We start from the raw sequence: 26,607 nt of genomic DNA, 5'->3' as shown, positions 1-26,607 counted from the left end.
TTAAATAAAACTATCAGTAGACTATAATGCAGGCGCTAAATATGTAGGGAAAAAAGCACAGGTAAATATAAATAAAATATAATGAACATTTGTTTTTGCAGATTACAAACCAAAAAAGTCATGAGAATAGATAAAAATACCTTGACATAAGAGAAAGTTTTTGTTTCCATTCCATCTGTGTGATATCCATGTAACTAAAAAGGTTGTTTTTAAACTAAAACAAAATCCAAGTGAAATAAATTTTAGTATTTTCACTAATAAAAAAATAAATAAATCAGCTATCCTCTCCTGGGAATTTTCCAGGAAGATCTGAAAACATCATATCATAGTGATATATGTTTATAGCAGCAGAATTTGTGATAGCCAAATCTTGGAAACAACCAAGATGCCCATCACCTGAGGAATGGTTAAAAAAGATGTGGTATTTTTACACAGTGGAGTATTATTCAGCTATTAAGAATGATAAACTTGAAGCCTTTATATTGAAGTGGATGCCACTTGAAGATATACTCATAAGTGAAATAAATGAGGCACACATGTGTAAATATCATATAGTTTCCCTAGTATAAGAACTCAAAAGAAGAAATACAAATAGAAAGGTATAATACAAGTAAAATGAAAGCAAGAACTTGAGGAGTAGACAATGAAAAGAGAGCAAGGACAAGAGCTAGCAAACATGACAGGGGAAGCCATACAGTTATATGTACAAGATGGGTAACACAATGATCCTGAGAATCTTCAGAAGATTTTTGAATCTTGCAGTTAATTGGAATTATTTTCACCCTGACTAACTATATATGCAGACACCTGTGAACTAAGCAACTGCACTGAAGATGCCAATTTGTAATAGTAGGTTCATGCTTGGATTACCTGTCATTTTGGTCTTCTGAATATGGGCTGCTTGTCATGACATGCCTGTTGCTGCTGTGCTGTCTCTCGGGTAGATGATTGTTCAAAAACAAGGGGGTGGTGAATGAAGGCAGGAGACAGGAAAAGGAATGTTGTGGGACTGTCCTGCTACGAGGTTGTATATGGTTAGATTTTTGGACTTATGTGTAAACGTAAGAATTATATAGTTCTTTATACCTATTTTTAAAATATATTTTAATTTTTTAAATGTTTTTTCATCATATTTTGTAGGGACTTAATGTTCAACATATCAATACTTGATGAAAAATACCTGTTACATGTTATGTTTAAGATATTTCATATTCAGACAGATAATGAGGTTAAGCTTAGCAGTCTAGGTTGTAGGGTAATAACATTAATCATCTTTTCTGGAGGGTTAACAACCTAAGTTTGCAGACCAAAATTAGAGAAAAAGGAGGGCTGCAAGGACAGCCAACATTTTGGCCCTAGCCTTCCAAGATCAATTAAGACTCAGGACATATGACAACTTGTACTGTAACGTCATGTAACTGAGTAGTGTCCCAAATTTTCTGATCAAGGAGATTATGGGGCCAAAGAGGAAAGTGATCGATGATGTAGAGTGTGCCTAAGGAGAGCCACATGGAGAGAAAACATTCTCTCAGGCTTTCATAGAGAGTACATTGGAGAAGCAATGGCCGTGACTCATCCACATGGCTGACACTGACAAAGGTTCTACAATCTGAGGTATAAGATCTCAGGATAAATCCTGAGGGGATTTCACTGACCTTATCAGACCCAAAAGCTTTAAGTCTTGTTGCATAGGTCTTGCTTTATCTTGGTCTTAACCATCCAGCAGAAAAGTATAAAAACGAAATATAAGAAGTAAAGCCATACTGTTATGTTGAGCTATAGGGGACTCAGGTCAACAATTTCTGACATTGCCAGTGAAGCGGAAGACCCAATACTATTATGGACTACTGGACTCTTTTCGAATATTTTGCTGAGTTAACACACCCATAATGTTCAAATAACAGAGCTAAACAAAAAAAGGGAATACAGATGAATATCCATTTTGTATCTGTGTATTCAAAATGGTTAGGATAGATTCATAGTTATATTCTCTTAATGAATAGAGGGATTTGTTCTAATAGTGTTTGTAAATAGGATATCATGTCCGCATCTTGTACAGCAATTAACCACTAGGAAGAATGCATGCAATGTGTTAATTATTGAAACTGTCTTACCAATTTGGTTTGAAAAAAATAGGATAGATATACAGCTACATTCTCTTAATTCAATGTATAAGATTTGTTCTAATAGTGTTTGTGGATGGGATGTCATGTCTGAATCTGATACAATGAATAACCACTGAGACAACAATATGCAATGTATTTATTATTGAAACTGTCCTACTGATTGATTTTAAAGCTGTCTCATTGTTATTTCTTTCTCAATAAAATTATTAAAATAAAATAAAATAAAAAGGTAGATACTAAACCAAAAAGAAAAAAAAAGAAGTAAAGCCATGGTGTGATGTTGAGCTGTAGGGGACTCAGGTCAACAAGTTCTTACACTGCCAGTGAAGCAGAAGACCCAATACTATTATGGACTACTGGACTCTTTTCGAATATTTTGCTGAGTTAACACACCCATAATGTTCAAATAACAGAGCTAAACAAAAAAAGGGGATACAGATGAATGTCCATTTTGTATCTGTGTATTCAAAGTGGTTAGGATAGATTTATAGTTATATTCTCTTAATGAATAGAGGGATTTGTTCTAATGGTGTTTGTAAATAGGATATCATGTCTGCATCTTGCACAGCAAAAAACCACTAGGAAGAGAGTATGCAATGTATTAGTTATTGGAACTGTCCTAGCAATTTGCTTTGAAACTGTCTCATTGATATTTGTTTCTCAATGAAATTATGGAAAAGAAGACCACATCTCCTTTATCCTTTCCTCGGTTGTTGGGCATTTGGGTTGTTTCCAAGATTTAGCTATGACAAATTGCACTGCTACAAACATACATGTCTGTGGTCTGAGGTTTTCAGTTCTTCTGGAAAAATACCGAGGAGGTCAATAGCTGGCTTAAATGGTACCTCCAAATCTAGCTTTTTAAGATTCCCACAGTGATGTCCACAGTGGTTGTACTAGCCTTTACTCCCACCAACAGTGAAGAAGGGTTCCTATTTCCCCACAGATCCTCCAGCATTTGTTATTGGCTGACTTCTTGATAATAGCCATTCTTCCTGGGGTGAGATGGAATCTCAGTGTTGTTTCAATTTGCATTTCTTGAATGACCAATTATTTTGAACATTTTTCATATATTTACTCATCATTTGTATTTCTTCCTCTGGAAGTGTGTATTCATTTTAGATGCCCTTTTTGTATTGGGCCTTTGAATTTTGGGCCCCAATTTTTAAAAAAATTCTCTTATGTGTTCTAGATAGAAGGGGTTTTTTTGAGAGGAATAGTCAGGTGTAATATTTTCCTGTTTCATAGGTTTTCTTTTTACTCTATTGGTAATTTCATTTGAGGTGAAGAAACTTTTCAAAAAGATGAGATAAACTTTTAAAAAGATGAGATCAATTGCTTTCTTCTACGTAGCAATAGTTTTGCGGATTCCTCAAATAGCCAACACATACTTATGCTCATGTTTTCTATTTCTTCTGCTGTAGTATTACAAAATATCAGTGCTTCATCATGATATAAGGAGACTCAATTAATGTAAGTACTATACGTATTAAGTTTTAACCAGCATCAAAATACACAGGGAATCTGGCTTATAGACCTCCATTCAATCTTGGTGGGGTTTTTTTTTTGTTTGTTTGTTTTGTTTTTACTGGGGATTCAACTCAGGCCCATGTGCTTGCCAGGCAAGCACTTAATGCACTGAGCTATCTCACCAACCCTTCCATTCAATCTTGGGAAATTAAGTTTTGTGTTCATTTTTAATTCACAAGTAGGTATTATATTGCTACTTATTATATTCACTACCTCATATACTCATTTTTTGTTGCAAGAATACTTCAAATCTATTTTCTTCGAATTTTAAATATACAACAGAAGTGTATTAATTATAATCAGGAACAACTTATTTTGTTCCTTTTAAACTTGGAAGCCTTTTATTTTTCTTTCTTTTTTTTAAAGGGCCATATTACTTTATTTATAATAGTAAGAAACTGGAAATGAATGTCTGATAGGAGACTTGTTTTTAAATAAAATCACAGAAGCATAAATTTTAAGCTTCAAAATGGAACTGTGACCCATCATTAAAAATATTTTGCCAAAGTATGTGGAGATCTAGCTTCTATTTCCTCCACTTCTTACTCATTCTTACATAGACTAACTTAGCCTATTTTATTGAGAAATCTTAGTCAAACAGAAAACACATCTACAATGTGCTGCCACCCGATCCCACAGCGGGCAAGTCAGAGTAGCCCTCCTTTCCTGTCCCAAGGGCAGGAGCACCGAGAAAGACAGACTCTTCCTTCACAGTGCGCTGTGCCATCAGCAAAAGAGCTGCATACACTGGTGCCAGAAGGTGCTCCAAGGAAGGCCTCCTGTGAGTGACTCCAAACCACCAATCTGGAACAGGAGCGGCATAACCACTCTTCATCTATAGAAAGCTTTTTTAGTCTATTTTATTTACATGCCTTCTTTTCAGTATCCAAAACTTTAGCCAACAGCTCTTGTGTTTCAGCCGTGAGGGGAGCGTGTGAAAACCTGCAATGCTCTCCCTGGTAACATTTTGTTCCTGTGTGATAAAACTTGCAAGGATACTCATTATGCAAATACAGGCAGTCTTCACCTTGGGTACAATATCCCTGCACATAAAACTTACACATTTCCTGTTTCTTTTCTATCTCTGTATCATGATCAAACTCACACTGGTCTCCCTTAATACATTTCCTTTCGAGAAAATACTTGCAAACTTTCTTCCCCTTGCGTTCCACTGTGTGCTGGTTGATGAATCCCTGAGTCATTCTCACGTGCTGCTGCTTCTCCTTAGCCTCACCTCCTCATTCTGGGGACCTCCTCTTCACTAAGGCATCTGGTCCTCTGTCTCCGTTGCCAGCCCATTTCTGTTTACCATTCTTATGACAGGGTTTACGATTTTTATTTTTCGGTTTAAAAGCTAGCTTATTATCTTTTACTTCACAGATTCTTTAGAAGATAGTAGGGATTGCGCAGCATTTGCCATTTCTTTAGCTCGTATGTACTTCTGGAGTTCTTTCTCAAAATTGTTTTCTGGCTCCTGACTGCAGGTATCATTATCACTATTTGACTCATAATCTTTACTTCTTGATTTTCTATAGGGCAAACTCTTTGATGATGTTGCAGAGTTTCCAAGGTGCCTAATTTTTTTTGGAATCTGTTCACAGTCCAGTTTAACTTTCCATTTTATTTTTTCTTCTTGAGCCTCTTCAACTTCTGTATCATCTATTTCATCAACGGTTCTGCTACCATAACTTAAAAGACTCATTACTGGCGTGAATCAGTGTCCACTTTACAGATGAGTCAAAGGAATTGTTTGAAGCCAGGGATCTTCTCCCAGAAAATTCTACTTCCCATGTGTATGGTGTAGGCAAATCACATTCTTTTGTGCCTGAATGGTTAAGAGAATCAGGAGAAGATAAGGAATTCTCTAGAGCAGCCTTTTATTTTTTCTGTTACTTAATTTTTCTGGCTTGGACTTCCAACACTGAGTTGAATAGGAGGTATGCTATTGATATTTAGATTGGGATTGCATTAGTCTACATAACAACTTTGGGAGAATTGCCATTTTCACCATGTTGATTCTTCCTATCCAAGAACAAGAATCCTTCCATTTTCTGATACCCCCTTCAATGATCATATGAGTTGTATCTTTCATTATGTTAATGTGATACATCACAACTAGTGATTTGTATAGTTGAGTCATCCTTACATCCCTGAGAGAAATCCTCCCTGGTTGAAGTATTTAATCATCTTGCATTTAGTTTACAAGCATTTTTTTGGAGAATATTTTCATGTACCTTATTCGAGATTCTGGCCCAGAATGTTCTTTTGTAATATCCTTGTTTCACTTTGGTATCAGAATGATGTTGGCTTTGTAAGATGAGTTTAGAAAAATGTCCTTGTCTACAATTTTTAAAAAATTTTGGGAAGAACTAGTATTAGCTTTTAAAATATTTGGAAGAATTTAAAAAATCACTATATCCTAGACTGTTCATTGTTAGGAGACTTTTTATTAGTGATTCATTACCCTTCTTTGTTCTTGGTTAATTCAGATTTTTTTTCGTGTTTCAGTATTTTTAGATAGCACACATCTAGGAATGTATCCATTTATGTTTTGTTTCCAATTTCTTTATTATAATTGTTCTTATTATCTTCTTTAAAAAAATCTTTTTATCTATTTATTTGGTATAGGGTCTCGCTACGCAGTCTGCACACATAGTGATCCTCCTGTCTCAGCCTTCCCAGTGCTGGGATTACAGGTGTGCATCATCATGCCCGGTTTTGTTAGCCATCAAGGTGCACTCAGGGTTCTAGAGTCAGTACAGGATACAGTACTGGGGATGGAACCCGGGTCCTTGCACTTGCCAGGCAAGGTGCTTACACCCCTGAGCTATCTCCCCAGCCCATTCTTAGAATTTTCTTATGATCTTTGTATTTCTGTGTAATTCATTGTTTTTACTTTTATTTCTGCTTTCGAATAGGTTTCATTTCTTTTAATTGATGTAGTTAAAGGTTTGTTATTTTTTTATATCTCAGCTTTATGGATCTTTTATATATTTTTTATAGCTTCTATTTTATTTTTACTCTAATGTTCTCTCTTATACTTCTTTTTCAATTTCTTGAGTTGTGCCATTAGGTTATTTGGACTTTTTCTTCTTTTTGATAAAACTGTTTGTTGACATACACTTTCTTTTTAGAATTGCTTTTACTGCATCCTATGAGTTTTGGTGTATTGCATGACAATTTATTTACATATTTATTTACATATCCTACTAACCAGTTTTGAAACTATTTCATTGTTATTTTATCTTTTTTCTCATTAAAATGAAAAAATAGAATAAGTAAAAATAAAGTTGATATTTTGATGCCTCCTTACTTGCCCTTGCTGCCCAGAATTTTTTTTTTTGGTTACTCTAGGTCTCTTCTGGTTACAAATAAATTTTAGGAAGATATTTTAATTCATTTTTATTTTTTTGACATTTTTTGTTTACATTCTTTTTAATTTCTATTTGTTTGTGATTTTTTTTTAAATTCCTCTTGCCATGGATTTCCAGTTTCATTCTATCATGATTGGAAAAGATATTTTATATAATTTCAGCTTTGTTAAGTTTGTTACAATTTGTTTTGTGAACCAACTAATGGTCTATTTTGGAGAATATTCCATTTCCACTTGAGGAAAAAAATGTGTATTTTGCCTGTGCTGGATCAGATATTGTGTAAATGTTTGTTAGTATCTGTTTGATCTGAAATAAAGCTCAAGTTTTATTTTTTAAATCTTCTTTATGAATTATCTGTGTATTGTTGAAAGTTGAATACTGAAGCACTCTACTATTGTTACAATGTAGTTCAGATCCATTAAAATTTACTGGAGCTGGGGAGATGGCTCAGTAGAATAAGCGCTTCCCTGGCAAGCACAAGGGTCTGAGTTCAATACCCGGTTCCAAAAAAAAAAAAAATCCATTAATATTTACTTAATATATTTAAGTGCTCTGATATTAGGAGAATTCATATATCTACTATTTTTCTGTCTGCAATTGTTACATATTCCTGATGAATTGACTTTTTATCTTTATATAATGCCTCTCTTTTTCTCATCTTACAATTTTTGACTTAAAATCTATTTTATGTGATAGTTACCTCTATTGTCCTTTGAATGCTTGAGTGAAGAAACAAATGACACAAATTCTTTCTCACCCTGAGCATGGCACTGTGTCACAAAAGACATCCTAATACTGACATAGTATATGAGTAAAGGACCAACATGGCTTGCAATACTTTTCAATATGTTAAAAAGCATCAATATAGTCATTGTATAAAAACATTTTGTGTACATTCTTATATTTACTGCACTTCTTCTGATTATATTTAATGTGAGAGGATCCTATATTTTTATGTTTAGAGCCTGTACATGGTTATATTTGGAAGACAGAAATAAATCTAACCTATGATCTAGTGTTTCATCCTCAGACACACGGTGTAATACACCATGTAACTAGAGGAGACTGTAAGGACTGGTGTGGGACCTAGGAGGTGTGCATTCCTTTTAGAAGGAACAGAAATCAAATAGGAACAGGGGAACAAGATGGAGAATAGAGAAACTAAATGGAGAATAGGAGAATAATTGCAGAATAAGCGGTAGTAGACAGTATAAGGGACCTGCACTGAGAACGGAAAGTTAAAGTAAGGAAGTGGAGGAGGCAGGGACTCAGATCCCCTCCGGAGGCGGAAAGAGGCTGGACCACTTCCGGGCAAGGAGGGGGAACTGGCTCAGACCTAAGCTGAGGCTTGGAGAGAGCAGACGCTTTCAAGACTGAAGAGGACGGGGTGAGTTGAGATGCCCACCATCATTGAAGATTCTTTGGACGGGGGGCTCTGGGTTGTAGCTTTGAGGATCCTGACTCCCTACTCCAGGTTTGAAGAAAACCTGTTAGAGATTCGGGATCTAAATGCATCAAAATGATCGTGTTTAGAGGTGCCAGGACTTGATTCTCATGAGAGGAAGAAGAGAGCGAAATCCCCTTTCGCCACAGAAAAGAAACATCTGGATACCGTTCCGGCAATACAAAGGAACGATATGGACTTGGTTGTGATCTTAGAAAGGAAGGATCTAGAAATCATTTAGGCAGTAGTAAGAAAGGAGGAGGATACAGGTCAGGCGAGAGAAAGGAGAGAGCAAGATCCAGTTCTGGCTGGAGAAAGGCTCTGGGCTACAGAAAGGTTTGGACCACGGAAAAGGGGGGTCAGGAGCAAGGAAGGAGGGGACAGAATCTTTTTTAAGCGGCTGAAAAAACCCAGGCTCAAAAGGGAGAAAGGGCTGGAACCAGTTGGTTCCGGTTTGAAAAAGGAAAAAGGCTGAACTTGGTAGGGTTCGAGAAAGGGAATGCTGAGGTTAATACCGTTGGATTTGGGGGCGAGGTATTCATGTTCCAGAAAGGGCGGGGCCGAGAGTACTTGCAGACGTGGAATGAGGGGGGAGCTGTGTTGGGGAAGGGGCGGTGCAGAGACGTACTGCAGAGCGGAGGGAGGGGGCTTATTAAGAGAAGGGGAGGTGCAGAGAAGTACTGCAGAGCAGAGGGAGGGGGCATTTTGCAAAGAGGCGGTGCGTGACTGTACTGCGGAGGAGAGGGTGGGCGGTGTTGGGGAAGGGCGGTGCGAAGTGGTACTGCAGAGCGGAGGGAAGAGGCCGATTTGGGGGGAAGGATTGGACCTGGATGTGATGCTGTAATCAAGAGGGGGCGTAGGGGTGGGGCCTAGATGTCTTGTTGCTCTGAGAGTAGGAGATGTTTGTGGGAATAAATTGGTTAGACTAGCCAGTCCACCGAAGCGCATGCGCACTGAAGGCCTCGAAGATTCCTTTGGGAAAGCAGTGGATTTAAGGGTAGCCCTGTTCAGTGCGCATGCATGCGGCCAGCTTGCGATAGGGGGCGTTGACGGTACAGGGAACAGGACATAGAATTGACTTGCCGTCTTGGGAGCGAAAGGAGCTGGTGCTCTGAAAAGAGATTGCCTTGGCCTCTATGTAGGAGAATCCACAAGTTGAAAGGTTTGGGGCCCAAGGTTAGATGAAACCCTTGCCTTTCAGATTGGGTAAGGCATCGATGAATCTTCTCCTCCCTGTCATTCTCCTCTAACTAGACCTTTTCCCCTCAGGTCGAGCTGTTACTTGCCGTCTCAGAAAGATGGATAGAAGGCCTGGCTATGGTTATAGGATGCCTGCATTCCAGGTGAGGCCTCTATGCATTTTCATCAGGCCATCTCTCCTGTCCTGAGTTTACTCTCTGCTCTGATGCCCTCTAGTACTGTAGAGGGCTCTCAGTGTAACCTGTCTGTCATACATTGCATGATGGAGTGGGAGGAATAGAAAATTTACTTGACTGTCCCTTGCTTACTTCCCCTCATCCCACCCTCTGCAATCAAATAATGTTCAGGAAAAGGGGAGGTCTTCATGGAAAGGGGGGTGTAGGGAGGCAAGATGGGTCAGAAAATAAAAATTCTAAGTATGTAGGGCCCTCTGCCTCCCTCTGGGAGCCTGGGGCTTCCATTCCCTCTAGATGAACAGACTGAGACAAAAGAAGAGGACAATGTCTTGCTGATGCATTCCCTATTGGCGGCAACCAAAGACCCATCTGTTGCCAACCGGCCTAAGAAAAGCAAGACCAAGAAGACCCCTGTTAAGGCTGTTGCTAAGTCCACACCTGCTGCCCCTCCAGTCCCATCAGTCACTGAGATTGCCACCAAGCCCAAAATAAGTTTGCAGGGTTTAAACCTACCAATCTTCTCCCAGATCAGCCAGGCTTCAGCTACTAGTGAGGTAACCAATATTCAGGCTTCTTCAAGTACTGCTCCACCTAAGAAAACCAACAAGATGAAGAGAATTGCTGCCAAGGCAGCCCTAGTCTCCCAGTGTTGCCTTTCAGGCAGTGAGGGTGTCACTGCCCAGGTGAAGTCACCTTTGCAGGCCCCAAACCTCCCAGTTATCTCACAGACTATCCAGGCTCCAATTGCCAATGAGTCAGCCAATTCCTCGGCCTTTATAGCCTCCACCAAGCCTAAGAAAACTTCCAAGGCTAAGAAGGCTGCTAATAAGGCTCTAGGTAATGCTACTGAGATCTCACTAGCTATAGCTGCCAACCATACAGCTACTGCCCATGGCCAAATTACCAATGAGACAGCCAATGTCCAGGCCACAGCACCCACTGTCAGAACCAAGAAAGCTTCCAAAGCCAAGAGGACTACTGTTAAGCCTACAAATACTGACACTGAGCATCTTGAGCCCCCAAATGCCACTGAGACAGCTACCAGGCAGATTGAGAACTCAGCAACAGCTCTGCGGCCCAAAAAATCTAAGGGCAAGAAGGTTGTTAGCAAGTCCCCAAATGCTGCTTTTGAGGTCTCTGAGGCTATACCTGCCAATCCAGTGGTTACAAACCAAATGCTAGCAGCCAGCCTTCAGGTCAAGAGAGGGTCTAGGGCTCGAAAGACTGTCACAAAGCCTCAGGTAACTGAAAGTGAGACCCAAATTGCTGAACAAGGGAGTCAGGCCAAGATGGCCACCTCTCAGACCAGCATAAATGCCCTTGAGACTCAGGTTGCTATTGCTGTCCAGGCACTGGCAGATGACTATCTGGCTCAGTTGAGTCTGGAACCCACAACTAGGACCAGAGGCAAGAGGAACCGAAAGGTGAGCTATCTGACAGTATTCTTAACTTTTGTGCTTTTCTATTCCTATCTGTTTAGGTTTTTATTTCTTCTATAAACCTTTACTGAGCCTTTTACTTTGAGCTATTGCCTTTGTTCAGATAAACATGCGGAGATGCCAAGAAGAGTGTGATATAATTTCTGTTTCCAGCATTTCACAGATTGTTGGGGTAATAAGACCTCTAAGTACTTAGATACAACCTGTATGTAATATACCTTGAATGTACATAGTAGATATCATGTGCCAGGCTTGTTGGGTACATTTACATGTTATCCCTCTGTCTTTAAAGTAACTGTTACTAGAGATCATAGGTTACAGTTATATAGATGAGAAGATAAGAGTTCCAGAGAAGTGACATGACATGCTTAGTTATAGCTCGCAAAGTTCAGTGGTACCTAAGGAAGATGAAGGATCCTATATTCTGCCCTTTCATTGTTCCTGCCCTAGCAGGGGAATGAGGCTCCTATATGGAAGATAGTGAAAGAAAAGCCTGGGACTTAGTGCAGCCAGTGGCAGGGTCAAGACCTACTATAAGGGGTGTTGGAGGAACTGTTTGTAGGACAGAATGAGACAACAATCTTTTTCACCTGGTGATTCTGTACCTTCCTTCTTTATGATGATGAAGTCCAAGCATCTGAATGGTGATGAGAGAAGTGGCATTAATTACAGGAGAATTCCATGGGGCCGAAGGCTTCCACCACCCCGAGATGTGGCCATTTTGCAAGAAAGGGTAAGAATGCAATGCTTTTCAGTCTCTTGTCTTCCTTTGCTGTCTTTTCTTCTATCCTTCCAAGTTTTCTGCAAATATATTGATTTCCTCATTTGTTCCTCTTCTCCCAGGCAAATAAGTTGGTGAAATACCTCTTGGTTAAGGACCAGACAAAGATCCCCATCAAGCGTTCAGGTAGTCTCTTAACCTTCCACCTCAAACTATTCTTTCTTCTCTCTCCAGGCCTGGAGGTAACCCTTTACCTATATGGCCTTTTTCTTCTATCATATCTCCATCTCTCCCCTTCTTATACTTCATTATGGCTATCACAATCCATTAATCTAGTTGCACTGACTCCACAGAGCTGGCAAAAGGGGTAGAGCTCTGTGGCCCCTGCTCAGCCCAGTTGCTCTCACCTCTCGCTTCCTGCAGACATGCTGAAAGATGTCATCCAAGAATATGATGAATATTTCCCAGAGATCATTGAAAGAGCAAGCTACGCTCTGGAGAAGGTAAAGGGACATCTTGGGGGTGGATGCATTGGGAAATCCTTGAGTGGAACAAAGGTGAGCAATATTCCTTCTGGGGGTAACAACAGACCTGCTAATACAGACCTATCATTGTGCAGATCAGCAGACAGTGGCCTAGGGAGAGGCCTGCAATAGCCATTGGTTTATACAGTATCTCAGTGGTAAAAGCTTAACTAGGACCCAAACCACCCAATTTAGTCCTGGCTTCTGTCTGCTGCTGTATACATTTTGTCATGTACTTGAAATGCTCATCTGTTCATCACCTTACATTTGTAGGAGTATACTTGTTGCATATTGGCTGTGTTCTGGACAGTTATCAATTTTTCATGTATTACCTCACTGATGTTTCATGTATGCAAAACCCCAAGGCACATGGGGAGCTGCAGGATACCTGGAAAGCTGTTTGATTCTTATGCTGAATTTTGTGATCTTACAAGTTATTCTTTTATTTGGCAGATGTTTCGGATCAATCTGAAGGAAATCGATAAGCAAAGTAGCTTGTATATTCTTATCAGTACTCGGGAATCCTCTGCAGGCATACTGGGAACGTAAGCTGGGAAAGGGTTAAGGTGGAAGGGGGACTTCTGCTTTCATCCATGGTACCGCCCTTGTCCACTCTCCTGACATTCTTTTAGAGAGTCAGGAAAGACAGGGACTAAAAACTCCTGACACAGCTCTTGCTCATGGTTGGAGAAGTAGTCTTGCCTGATTAGGATTAAATGAGAGGTTGTAGGAGGCTGGAGTGGGACATTTCTGTTGTCATGTTAGCTATCTGTCTAGAAACTTCCCTGGACAGTATATCTGTTATCTCTTCAACTGAGTCCCTAACCTAGCTTTGGTAGAGAGATTCTTGAGTGTCTCAAGGGAGGTTGTGGGATCATTATGCTCAAAAGACAAGAAAGGCTTTCCTCTGCATACATTTTTGTGTAGTGCTTACTCTACTACCTCTGGAGAGTTAGAAAAGGAAAAATGCTATCCTTGACCTGCAGAAGTAGATATTCTAACTTGGAAAGAATTCACTGCTAGAAGATAGCAAGCAAATAGTCCAACCAAGTAGTGACTTAAGAATATAGTCATAGTTGACACGTGAAGTAAGACTAGCAGAATCACCATAGGTTCATGTCAAAGAGACTACATTAGCTGCACCTCTTTACTGTCTAGATATGGGTATAATAGAGGGATCTGGGAATTTTCCCAAGTTAATGGGGAGTGTTATCACTGGGGCACTGAACTGTCACAGGGCTGAGGGCTCTGAGAAAGGACTCACCCAGGCATTTTTACATCTTCTTGGCAATTCAGGACTTGGGTAGAATGATATGTCTTCCCACCTTACTGAGTAGGAGACTGTGGCTCATGACTCTTCAGTGCCTCACCTGGGGTCATGTAGAACTGGAATCATGGATTGGGCAGAATTCTCCCACATTTGAGATATGTGGGAAAGATTTAGCCCAGTCAACTGTCTGGTATGTCTTGCAGGTGGCTCCTGGACATAAAATTTTTCTCTGTCCTATTATTCTCTTAGGACAAAGGATACACCCAAGCTGGGTCTCCTCATGGTGATTCTGAGCGTCATTTTTATGAATGGCAACAAGGCCAGTGAGGGTGAGTGGCTAGGCACGAAACCAAATGGGTAGCCAGAGTCTGAATTCCACGTGCTCATTTTCTGTCCCTGTCTCCTCTTGCCTCCCCTTGTAGCTGTCATCTGGGAGGTGCTGCGCAAGTTGGGGCTGCACCCTGGGTATGATTGGGCTCTCTCAGCGCTTGCTGTCCATGTTGTCCTTTGGCAAGAGAGAACGGTCCCAGGATTGCATCAGCCTGGTGGTCTGGTGGTGCAGGCGGGAGTTGCTGGCTGGGTGGATGGGGAAATTGTTTTGAACTCTGTGCTTTTTCTCTGTCCTCTGTTCTGAGATGTAAGAAAGACCTTCAGGAGTCCCTGACAAAGAACCATCTGGACTCCACTGCTTGCTTTCAGTGACTGTGCTCAACTACGTTCTTCACTTTGTTGAGACTCCCTATGTGCTAGAGGTCTCTTCCATGTTAGGAAATGGCTCTCCTCTCATCTAGGCAGTCCTAGATTCTGTGTGCAGTTCTCTGTTCATAGGTTATCTTTCTCATTGCCAGGGTGAGGCACTCCCTTTTTGGGGAAGTGAGGAAACTCATCACAGACGAGTTTGTGAAACAAAAGTAAGTGATGTTTGGAGGCTTTATCCGGCCCTGAAGTATTCTGGGTGTGATGGTTTGCTTCAGAAACTGCTTCATTACTGCCTTTCTTATATTTTTTAGGGATGGGCAACTGTGTCCTAGTAAGTTCAGTCCAAAATTCCTGTGGATGCACCTGTTTAGGACTGGGCCAGATCAAACATAGTGCCCTTGGGATGGGGTATGCTCAGATCAAGCAGCTTTAAGACGGGCTCCTTTGTTTACAACACATCCAAGAGGAATCTTTGTTTACTCCCCACAGGTGGCAGGATATACTAGTCTTCCTGTGACATCATGTCCTATATATGTTCTCCAAGTAACTAATTTCCACAGGGCCAATAGGAAATGATACAGTGGTAGAAGCCAAGAACATAATCTATGTATAGGAATTGAGTGTGGGGCTGGAAGGGCTTAGAAAATATTTCTCCAGAAATTGGTATTTTGTTATAGGAGCCTGCCATTTGGGGGTTCATAGTTAAATGACAGGTCTGTTTGGTCAGAACAACATTTGTTTTCTTTCTCCAAGGTACTTGGAATACAAAAGGGTCCCCAACAGCAGACCACCTGAATACGAGTTCTTCTGGGGCCTGCGCTCATACCATGAGACTAGCAAGATGAAAGTCCTCAAGTTTGCCTGCAAGGTAATAGAGCTGCCTAAACTTGGCATATTAGGGGAATAGAACATCCCTGGATGAAGCAGGGTATGTATAATGATAGAAAAATACAGACCAACTGGTAGTGCATACATAAAAAGCTTCAATGATGTCCCAGAATGCTGATACTTATAGTTTACATGTTATCATTCATTCTTAACAGTATGTATTAACATGTTTCTACTGGCTTGAAACAATGGTGGTTCAAACTGCCTAGCAGTGAGACATATGAATTATGGCCCATCAGTAATGTGTTAATTATCGCAGGCTACCATAATAAAATACCACAAACTTGGTTGCTTATAAAACAGAAATTTAGGGCTGGTGAGATGGCTCAGTGGTCTAAAGCACCTACTTAGAACAAGCTTTAGCAAAAACCCAGGGACCACAGTTCGATCCCCCAGCACCACATGCCAGCCAGCCAGCCCCCTGGTGGGCTGAGCTGGCCACACACACACACACACACACACACACACATAAATAAATAAAATTAAAAAAAAAACAGAAATTTATTTTTCCACATTTCTGGATGCTGAGAATCCCAGATCAAGGGCCAACATGGTAGGTTTCTGATGACAGGTTGCTCATGAGGGCTGTCTTCCTGGCTTACAGACAAATGCCTTCTAATTGTGTCATCATAGGGCAGAAAGCCCTGACTCTCTGGAAACCTACTGGATCAGGCCTTATTCTTAGGACCTGATGTAACTGAACTTGACTTCCATAAAGGACCTATCTCCAAAACAGTCACTTTCAGGGTTAGATATTCAACAAACAAATTTTGTAGAGACACATATAATCAGTCCATAACATAGTTTATCTCTTTATATCTCTTAATTTTTATTTTTTTATTACTACATATTTGCAGTACATATGTCTATATTCCTCATGAGGAATTAGTACATGTATGTAACACATCTTAAATTATTTTTATATCCCCTTTTTCCCTTTTCTAACCATCTCCCATATTATGAAGACATTTGGGCTCACTGACATTAAGTGATTTATCCAAGGTCATACCACATATCAGTTATCAGAGCTGAAATTAGATCTGAGGACTGTTCCAGGATAAAGTCTCAATAAGTAAGACATTTTTTAGAATTATTACTCTCAATAGGTGTTTCACACATAATTAAGGGTTATTTTTTTGTATAATGATTATAATTTCCAATTCAGGTACAGAAGAAAGACCCCAAGGACTGGGCTACTCAGTATCGGGAAGCAGTGGAGATGGAAGTTCAAGCTGCAGCTGTGGCTGTGGCTGAAGCTGAGGCCAGGGCTGAGGCAAGAGCCCAAATGGGGATTGGAGAGGAAGCTGTGGCTGGGCCCTGGAACTGGGATGACATGGATATTGACTGCCTGACAAGGGAAGAGTTAGGTGATGACACTCAGGCATGGAACAGCTTTTCATTTGAAATTGAAGCTAGAGCCCAAGAAAACGCAGATGCCACCACCAATGTCAACTTCAACCAAGAAACTAGTACCAGGGATAGCTTCAGTGATGGTGCTAGTATTAGCTTCAATGATACACCCGGCTCCAGTGGTGGCTTTGGTGGTGGAGGTGGTATCACTTTTGGTGATACACCCAGCACTAGTGCAAGCTTTAGCAGTGCAGCCAGCATTAGTTTTGGTAGTGCACCTAGTACCAGTGCCAGCTTCAGCAGTGGATCCAGCATTAGTTTTGGTAGTGCATCCAGCACTAGCACTAGTTTCAGTGGTGGAGCCAGCATCAACTTTAGTGGCACACCCAGTACCAGTGCCAATTTCTGTAGTACAGCCAGCATTACTTTTGGTGGTACACCCAGTACTATTACCAGTTTCAGTGGTGGAGCAAGCATTAGCTTCGGTGGTGCACCCAACACTAGCACTAGTTTCAGCAGTACAGCCAGCATCAGCTTTGGTGGTACATCCAATGCTAACACTAGTTTCAGTGGTGGAGCTAGCATTAGCTTTGGTGGTGCACCCAACATGAGTGCTAATTTCAGTAGTGGATCAAACATTAGCTTTGGTGGTTCACTGAACACCAGCACTAGTTTCAGTAGTGGAGCGAGCATTAGTTTTGATGGTACACCTTGTACCAGTGCCAGTTTTAGTGCTGGAGCCAGCTCTAGCTTTGGAGACACACTCAACAACACAACAGCTGGCTTTAGTGGTGCACTTAGTACCAGTACTAGCTTTGGCAGTACATCTACCACTAACACTGTCTTCAGTGGTGCCCTTAACACCAGCACTGGTTTTGGAGGCACACTTAGCACAAGTGTATGCTTTGGTGGCTCCCCTGCCTCTGGTTCCAGCTTTGGAGGCACACTCAGTACGAGTATCTGCTTTGGTGGTTATCCTAGCACCAGCATACTTAGTACCAGTGTCTCCTTTGGTGGTTCTTCTAGTACCACTTCTGACTTTGGTGGCACACTAAGCACTAGCATCTGCTTTGGTGGTTCTCCCAGCACAAGTGCCAGCTTTGGTGGTGCCCTAAATAGCAGTGCTGGCTTTGGTGGTGCAATCAGCACCAGTGCTGCCTTTGGTGATGCTGTAAACACCAGTGCCAGCTTTGGCACTACACTCAGCACTGCTGACTTTGGCAGTGCCATCAGCACTGGTGTCAGCTTTAGCGGTGCATTCAGTAGTAGTGATGGCTTTAGTGGGGCCATCAATACAAGTGCTGGCTTTGATGGTGCTGTCAGCACTAGTACCGGCTTTGGTAGTGCACTCAATAGCAGTGCTAGCTTCGGCAGTGTCATCAGCACCAGTGCCAGCTTTGCTGGTGCACTCAATAGCAGTTCTGGCTTTAGCAGTGCACTTAGTACCAGTACTAGCTTTGGAAATGCTCTCAGCACTAGTGCCAGCTTTGATGGAGTTCTCAACACCAGTGCTGGATTTGGTGGAGCTGTCAGCACCACTGCTGGCTTCAGTGGTGTACCAAGCACTAACCCTGGCTTTGGCAGTACATTCAGCACCAGTACTGGCTTCAGTGGGGCACTTAGTACCATGACTAATTTTGGTGGTACTTCCAACAGCAGCATTGGCTTTGGTAGTGCTCCCAGCACCAGTGTCAACTTTGATGGTGCTCATAGCACCAGCCTGTGTTTTGGTGGAGCTCCCAGCACCAGCCTCTGCTTTGGCAGTGCATCTAACACAAACCTATGTTTTAGTGGCTCTCCTAGCACCAGTGTCAATTTTAATGATGGACCAAGTACCAGTGCTGGTTTTAGTTTTGGTAATGGGTTAAGTACCAGTACTGGATTTGGAGGGGGACTGAGCACGAGTGCTGGCTTTGGTGGCAGCCTAAGTACTACCACTGGCTTCAGTGGCAGTTTAGGAACCAGCACTAGCTTTGTCAATGGCCTAGGCACCAATACTAACTTTAGTGGTGGACTAGGTACCAGTGCTGATTTTGGTGATGGACTAGGCACCATTGCTGGCTTTGGTGGCAGACTAGGCACTGGTGCTAGCTTTGGTGGTGGACTAGGCACCAGTACTGGCTTTGGTGGGGGACTTGTCACTACTGATGGCTTTGGTTGTGGACTGGGTACCAGTGCTGGTTTTGGCAGCACACTTGGGACTTGTACAGGCTTTAGTGGTGGCCTTAGCACCAGCAATGGCTTTGGCAGTGGGCCTAATGTCAGCTTTGACAGAGGACTAAGTACAATCATTGGCTTTGGCAGTGGTTCTAACACTAGTGCTGGCTTTCCTGGTGAACCCAGCACTGGTGCCAGTTTCAGTAGTGGACCAAGTTCTGTTGTTGGCTTCAATGGCGGACCAAGCACCGGTGCTGGCTTCTGCAGTGAACAAAGCATTGGTGGCTATGGTGGTGGACTGAACACTGGAGCTAGCTCTGTTGGATCAAGCACTGGAGCTGGCTTTGGTGGAGGACTGAGCACCAGTATTGGCTTCAGTAGTGGACCAAGCAGCAGTGCTGGCTTCGGCAGTGGACTGAACACCAGTGCAGGATTCAGCGGTGGACCGAGTACCAGTTCTGGATTCAGCGGTGGACCAAGCACTGGTGCTGGCTTTGGTGGTGGCGCCACTAATCTTGGTGCCTGTGGCTTCTCTTACAGCTAGTAAGATTTCAGGTAATTGCAATGTTTTCATAGCAAAAGCCCATGGGAACGGGTATAATATTCAGAGATATAAGAAATAATCCTGGGTTGGGAGGGCTGAATGGAAAGATGTATGATGAAGGAAGTATGAGAAAAGAGTACATTTGGTGCTAAGATGTGTTCTGGTCTGGTGTTTTGTTTTTAGGTTTAATGTTTATATATGTCACTAGTGAACTGCAGCATTCCTTCCCATGGAGCCAATGTACAGCCTTGAAATCTGTCCACACAGCAGTCTGAGCAGCCACTACCAATCAGCCAAGGGTGACACGCTTTGAAAAATCTGTTTTCTCTTCTTGCTCTATTGTTCGCTTTTTGTGTGCTGTCATATTTTGGTATCAGAGTTACATTAAATTTACAAAATGAATTGAAGTTGTTTTTTGTCTTTTAATGTGATTAGGTAGTCATCAGTGACATTTTGGGTTTATAAAAGAGCTAGAGATCACTATAGCTGTTGGAGAATATGGCTCTCCAGCTTGAATCTAAAAAGCAGAAATTTCTTCAGTGAAAGAGATGCCTGGGAAAGTCTGGGATAGAAGGTAATAGGAGAGAGTTTAGGATAGTATGTATAGATTCATTGAGTAATTTGTCTAAACATGGAGGAGCAGAGGGGAACTATTGAGGTAGACATGGGGAAAAGGGAAGGTTTTCTTGGAATAGGAGAGGAAGACTTGTGTATACTGTGTAGACTATGGGGCCAAGGCCATTAAAGCAGGCCAAGAGGTAGATATAGAAGAGTAAGGAATTGACTGATGTAGTACGAGAAGGTGGGATGGGATAGGATGGTAGAGAATAGATGAAGACTCTGGATTTCAGCAGGATTTAGGAGTAATTGTGGAAATAAATATAGATTACTTCAAGCACTGATTGGCAGACCTGTAATAGAACCCGTCAAAATGCAAGACATGGATTATTCAAGGTTTGGATCTTGCGGGTGGTTTTTTTTTTGGCGGTACTGAGGATTGAACTCAGGACCTTGTGCTTGGCAGACAAGTGCTTAATTCTACTGAGCTATCTTCTTGGCCTATTAAAATTGAGAAGGATTTTTTTTTTTGGCTGGCTCAGGCTGCCTGAAGGGTGAGTCTGGTAAGGCAAGTGGAGCTGGGGATTGAACCACGGTTCCCTACACCTCACTGGGGTGGCCCAAGCAGGTGCTTAAACAAGTGAGCTAACCCACAAGCCCCCTAAGGTTTGGATCTTGGTGGGTGGCTATGAAGAAAGGACAAAACAACCACAGCAACCCTGTGAGTATTTTTATCACTGGGTCACTGGTACCTGACCTGACCTATAGTTGGCAAATGGAGAATGACTGAAGAGGTACACCATAGTATCCAAAGTGATTAAGGATGGAGGAACACTGAGGAAGCAGAAGATGGATTGGGAGATAATGCAGAAGTCTGAACAACTATACTCCTGATATTGTAAAAGAAGAAATACTGTTCATTAAAGAAATACTACATGCATGAGTACCTTTGTAAAAAACTTTTGGTTAAGCGTGAGATGTTTGTGTTCAAAGTCAGGCCAGAAACATGATGCCAAGATCTGTAAAAAATAGGAAAATGATTATATAATTGAGGTTAGGGGACTGGGAGGCCAGGTTTTTGGTTGGGTCATTCAAATGGAAAGTGAAATCAAGACAGCAATAACAGTTGCAAAAGAGAACTTGGTATAGGTGTCAGATTGTCTAAGTATAAGGATGCAGGCGTCCTGCCCTCATTCACTTTGACTGTCAAGCAATCTTCTCCCTCATCTTTTGAAGTGCTACTCACTTCTCTGGAAAGCTCTCTCCCATTCCACATCTGTAGCACCAAAGCTAGGCCAAGATCAGAATCAGAATCTTGAAAACAATGAGATAAACCTAAATGTGACTTTTTCCTGTCCTTGTATAAACAGTAAGAGAAGTCTTCTGATCAGAGAATAATTAAGAAAGTGTTTCATCCAGAGCTATGCAACTTCCAATTTGTGGTTAAAAATTGAGACCTGCCTTGGAGTTGCTAAGGATTTCTTAACTAGAGGTAACGCTCTCCCAGTAAGGCAAAGGCCAGCATCTTTTTAGGGTAGGATAAAAGATTAAAAAGCTCATAAAGGAGGAAGACGGTGAGGGCAGGTATTCTGACGCTTGGAAAGAGGTCAGTAATGGGCAGGGACAGTGTCCAGAGCTTCCTCAGGTTCCCGGGTGATGTCCACATTCTGAGAAGAGAGAACCCTTGATTAATAGAAAGGAGATGAAAGTACAGCATCCCAGTCACTGAGTTTCCTGTTGTCTTATCAGGCACCCATATTTTAGTTAGTCTGACTCTTGTCAGGCAGAACTGGGGGGAGTCTGAACCTGAAGCCTTTCAGGCAAGGATTATCCTAGCTCTATTCCTTTGTGGTGCTCCAGGCCTAGGCTGTGGTTCCTGAATTTCTGGATACTGTTTATTCTTCCCATTGATGTGAAACACTTGGGATCTATAAGGATCTGGCCTTTTTGTGGGGGAAGATGTTTTTATCATGTGTTCACAGCCAACTTGTATACAGAGTCCCTCACCTACCTCAGGCTTCTCCCGGTGTGTGTTCACAGCCTCTACATTCAGGTAGATGGACTCCACTTTGCAGCCTTGGAAAAGAATAACTCATGAATGTATGAGCCCCAAGGTAAGCATAGGTCTTCTCATCATAATTCCACACCCAAGTTCTATATTGTGCAGTTTGTGTCTGCCCATAGGGAAGAGATTGCAGGTGAGCTGTGTGATGTGTGGGGAAGATACTAGGGTTAAGAAACAGCCAATGGAGTATTATCCCAGCTCCGCCCTGACTTCTCGGAGATTTAGCTGCTTAGTTGTACATGGAGAAAGTGATGAGTTGATTTCTGGGGCCTTCAACTCTCATGGCCTGCAAGACAGTGATCAATTCTAAGACTGTTAGAACTCTGGATGCTCCAAATTATTCTAGATGGAGGACAGGTGGAAGAGCCCTAGGCTACTGCCCTAGCCAATGAGGTTTTATTTAGAGGACAGTATGATTCCAGCAACATCAGAAGTATGGAGGCTACAAAGGAGTTCTAAGAAGCCTTAGGAAGGAGCATTTATCATTGGGGTTTGAGGCTTGCAGAAGAGACCTTAATGCTTATTGAAATCCCTTTAGATCTATCCCTATAGATTATACTCAGTGCAGACTTCAGTAGGCCTGCCCTAATTATATATCATACTAGATTTCATTCTGGTCTTTCTCTATTCATGAACGTTTCATAGGTAACTAATGTCATGAGAGACTCTAAACCACCTAGATTGGTCTTTGGCCAATATGGACCCAATCTACAGTTTTCCTCTAGTCTCTTAGGGCTCCCTCCTCAACTGCTTAATATTTTGTACTCAATGCTATGGTAGAGACAGAAAGTTGGAGCCAAGCCATCTGAAAATCCCAGTTCTTTCCTGTTATCCTACTGTCACAAGTCCCATTTTCACCATCTAACCACCTACCCAGGGAACTTCTTTTAGGCCTCTACTTGGCAAATGGCATGTTCATGGCATTAATAAATCCTAGATGAGGTTGGGGGTACTCACCATAAGCCACAGGAGTGAGTTTAAGCACTGTGTGCAGAGGGCACTTGAGATAGGGCAGCTCCTCTGGAAAAGAAGAATCAGAGACACAGTACTGGAAAGGGCACTACTGCCCCAGCGTCTAGTCTTGGTAAGTACTGCCCCCTTCCACCTCATCTTTCCCAAAGGGGCCTCACCGGAGACCCACATACTATAGTCTGCAGCAGGCAGTGCTAAAAGCAACATGGGAGAAATCCAGCCAGGTTGACCTAGGAGCAGGAAGGAAAGATCTTGAGAGTGATTGGCAAACTGAAGGCCATGGAAGGGCCAGGGGGGTCATGTGGAAATGGCTACCTCTGCATTCTCAAGTCCAACAGGAGGCCAAGACAGGCTTCCCTCCAACCCCAGCCCAGGCCTTCCACAGATTCCACCACTACCACCACCACCACCACCACCACCACGAAGGCCTCAAAATTCCTGTTAAGTATTTATTGAGAATATTATATAAGCCAGTTCCATAGCAGAAGTTCATATGATATGTGACCACATCTATAGCATTGTCTCTAACCCAGGGTAACTTTATTTAACCCCTCTCTCACTTATGCATGGACAAGCATTGGTTAATTTACTCTTTTCCAGTTATTGATGGGTATGCAGAAAGTTGTTGTTTTCCATAATCATGCACAATTTCCTGTCTAGTCCGGTTGTCCCATTGATTTAACAGGTAGCCTTGAGAGGAGAGGGGTGATTAGGCCCAATTTATGGATGAGGAAGCTGGGACTTGGAGAGGAAAGGCATTGGTTCAAAGTTATATTGTCAAAAAGTGGCAGTACAGGGACTCTTCACAAAGGATTTTCTGAGGACAAGATGCCTGTTCCACTTTTACAGTGGAAAGGTGTTGCCATGAAGGTATTGTAATGTCCTAGTGGGGGGGTTAATAGGCCTACCTACTGGGCATTTTTTCCTTATTCTCTCTCCTATCCACACTGCATATAAATTACTATTTATCCTAATTTAGGTAGAATATCACTTGTTGTGGCTTTCTGCCCTTTACACTCATTCTAGGCTTTCCAAGCTTGCCATCAGCCTCTCTTCCTCTTGAAACATGAACATTCTTCTAGGCATCCATCCTGCTTCTCCTCATCTTTGTCATCATTAGCATCAGGCCTAGGCAAAGGGCTGCCTGTGTACGATCCCAGTGCATCTTCACAGAAGTGCTGTGGCGCTACCTATTCTTATTGTCCACATGAGGAAAGAGACTCAGGGAAAGGAAAGCAACTTTTTGAGATCTCTGACATAGCCTTCCTGCTGCCTCAACTATTAACCTTGGCCCAGCCATTCTGAGTTTCACATCACTGGCTTTTACGCTATAGGACAGGATGAAACTAGGTGTTCTCTGAGAGTGTTCTAGTTCTTGTGTGTGTCTACATTTCCAATCACATAATCTCTCTGGCCCTAGTGTCATTATTCACCTAAATAATGGGGTGAGTATCTTTCCAATCCCACCTTGCCTTGTTCCAGGGACAGTTGTGAACAGCTGGGATGGCCTGTGTCTAAAAATGAGCAGGAAGTGAAGAAAGAGGAAAGTACCTTTTCCCTCTCTATACTCCATGAATATTTGAAAGGGCAGGCATATACCTTAGATCTACTCTGATCCCTTATACTCTGAGCCCATCACTTTCGGCAAGTAACTTCACTTCTCTGGGCCTTAACGTTTTTGTCTGGATAATGTAAATTTTAGTGCCTGCCTCATGGTATCAAAAATTGTCCTGAGAAGTAGAAATGTAAACAAAAAAGAAATCTGGCAGTACAAAAATTCTACCACACATCCCATCACTGATTCCCAGTAGAGAAATTGAAGACACAGGAAGAGAAAATGATGGATCCAATGGCATATCCTCAATTGCCCTGGGTTTCAATTCTGGATAACTCCATATTATAAATGCTCTTTATTTTGAAAATAGCATCATAGAGTTTGAACTCAAGTGGTCAAAATATTGTAGGCACTGAATATCATTTTTCATTGTCCTCAGATGCCTTTAAAATAACCTAGAAATGGCAATAGTTTCGCCAGTCCATTAAAAATGGACTTTCATATGTGAAACTGAGACAATAGTCCCTTTGCTAGGCTACCTGTCCTAGTTTGAAGTTTACTGTATATAGTCTGTACACAGATACTCTATAAATACAATGCCTAGATATTTTTAAATGATTTGAAAAAAAACTCAAGTCAAACATCACTATCTTGCAGATATCAACCCCAGAGTAAAGACAAACATATACTTAGGAAAGGAGGCTACAGAAGAGTCTACTATCACCTCAGGACAAATTCAGGGAAATACTAACTCAGCATGTTACACTGAGGCAGGCTATCAATGCTGGCTTTGAAAATATTAGCTCAGAATAATACTAATTCCAGGGGCCGGGGAGATAGCTCAGTAGAATAAGCGCTTGCCTGGCAAGTGCAAGGGCCTGAGTTCAATCCCCGGTTCCGCAAAAAACAAAACAAACAAACAAACAAAATAATACTAACGCTAATAGTAGTAGCTAACACTTAGCCCATATGATGTACTATGAACTGTCCTAAGCTCTTTAGATATGTCATTTGAGTTTCACCATTCTCCAAGTTTTACAGATGGGAAACAAAAGCCAGAAGGACTGTAGCACATTGTCAAAGGTAGCATATAAGAAAGAAATTGAACTTAAACAATCTCATTGTATATAGTGTGCTTTTTTTTGAGATGGGGTCTTTCTGTCTACTGCAGGCTGGCCTGGGCTTGCTCTTAAGCCATGGTGCACCTGGAAATTGTGACCTTCCTGCCTCAGCTTCCCAAGTACTGGGATTATAACACTGTGCCATCATACCTGACTCATAGTGTATATTAGATTTCTAACCACTCAGATATAAACTTCTGTTAGTTTCAGGATGTTAAATAACATCCAGTACCCCATGTTAGATAGAACAGTGAGGAGAGTGTTACCTGAACTTTTATCCAGGAAGTATGCCAGGAGGCATCGCATGACAGCCTGGTGGCAGATCACTAGTACATTCTCCTGTCGTTCTAACTCCATTATAACTGGTTCCAGACGCTGAACCAGATCTTCATAGGACTAGATATGAGAAAAATACTAGAGTAAGAAAGGGAAATGGGGAGAGGAAGAATTCGGGCCTAGGAATCAGGAAAACTTGGTTCTGACAGCAGTTGAGTTGTTGACTCAGGAGACAATTCACTTCTTTCTTACAGTCTCAGTTTCTCAATTGTTAAACAGGTTTTTGAAACTAGCAGTTAATTGGTAGGATTCTTAACCTGGCTAACTATATATGCTCATACCTGTGAACCAAGCAACTGCACTGAACATAGCAATGTGTAATAGAAGGTTCACATTTGGAATGCCTGTCATTCTGGTCTTCTAAATACATACTTCTTGTCATGACATACCAATTATTACCATGCTATCTCACAAGTAAAAGGTTTTTTTATTTTTTATTTTTCAACAAATAATACACTGCATATAATCTTCTTAGTGGTTAATTGCTGTACAAGATGCGGACTTGTGATCCTATTTACAAACACCATTAGAACAAATCATTCTATTAATTAACAGAAT

The 26,607-nt window shown here is 41.6% G+C and overlaps 2 protein-coding genes, 1 non-coding gene and 1 pseudogene across 10 annotated transcripts in view; 2 read left to right on the top strand and 2 right to left on the bottom strand.

Annotated features, from left to right (window-relative positions):
• Positions 1-4,459: 4,459 nt before the first annotated feature.
• On the bottom strand, positions 4,460-5,358 carry LOC101577982 (annotated as a pseudogene).
• A 2,991-nt stretch (positions 5,359-8,349) lies between these two features.
• Positions 8,350-19,844, top strand: LOC101577575 (trophinin). Of its 2 annotated transcripts, none has more exons than XM_023708415.1 (13): positions 8,350-8,417; positions 9,744-9,817; positions 11,200-11,274; positions 11,918-12,022; positions 12,133-12,196; positions 12,434-12,513; positions 12,988-13,079; positions 14,054-14,133; positions 14,227-14,269; positions 14,653-14,715; positions 15,257-15,371; positions 16,557-19,453; positions 19,626-19,844. In XM_023708415.1, the coding sequence occupies exons 2-12, from the start codon at positions 9,773-9,775 to the stop codon at positions 19,440-19,442; spliced, it is 3,648 nt and encodes a 1,215-aa protein (XP_023564183.1). In that variant the 5' UTR covers positions 8,350-8,417; positions 9,744-9,772; the 3' UTR covers positions 19,443-19,453; positions 19,626-19,844. The 2 variants fall into 2 exon arrangements, with proteins under 2 accessions (XP_023564183.1, XP_023564182.1); XM_023708414.1 differs by having other exon boundaries at positions 10,099-11,274.
• Positions 14,909-15,037, top strand: LOC111814571. Its single transcript, XR_002819531.1, has one exon. It is a non-coding gene; the product is annotated as a small nucleolar RNA SNORA11 (small nucleolar RNA).
• Positions 19,845-20,599: 755 nt separating the features above from the next.
• The window catches only part of Pfkfb1 (6-phosphofructo-2-kinase/fructose-2,6-biphosphatase 1), an 86,990-nt gene continuing 80,982 nt past the window's right edge, over positions 20,600-26,607 (bottom strand). For all 7 annotated transcript variants that reach the window (XM_004648205.3, XM_004648203.3, XM_023708418.1 and 4 more), the window contains 4 exons: positions 25,980-26,109; positions 23,023-23,085; positions 22,012-22,076; positions 20,600-21,667 (listed from right to left, as the gene is read on the bottom strand). In XM_004648205.3, the coding sequence (XP_004648262.1) occupies positions 21,608-21,667; positions 22,012-22,076; positions 23,023-23,085; positions 25,980-26,109 (318 nt within the window). In that variant the 3' untranslated portion in view covers positions 20,600-21,607. The remainder of the gene's footprint in view (positions 21,668-22,011; positions 22,077-23,022; positions 23,086-25,979; positions 26,110-26,607) is intronic.

Source organism: Octodon degus, unplaced genomic scaffold, assembly GCF_000260255.1.
Source record: "Octodon degus isolate 3935 unplaced genomic scaffold, OctDeg1.0 scaffold00360, whole genome shotgun sequence".
In the NCBI taxonomy this organism is placed as follows: Eukaryota; Metazoa; Chordata; class Mammalia; order Rodentia; family Octodontidae; genus Octodon; species Octodon degus.
The sequence above is the reverse complement of the archived record's forward strand: the minus strand, read 5'-3'. Positions and strand labels throughout refer to the sequence as shown.

Excerpts from the sequence above, each read along its gene's own strand:
- LOC101577575 (XM_023708414.1), top strand. The coding sequence starts at position 9,773 with ATGGATAGAAGGCCTGGCTATGGTTATAGGATGCCTGCATTCCAG. Across the intron at positions 9,818-10,098 it reads ATAGGATGCCTGCATTCCAG|GGCCCTCTGCCTCCCTCTGG; the intron begins GTGAGGCCTCTA and ends CTAAGTATGTAG. Across the intron at positions 14,716-15,256 it reads GACGAGTTTGTGAAACAAAA|GTACTTGGAATACAAAAGGG; the intron begins GTAAGTGATGTT and ends TCTTTCTCCAAG.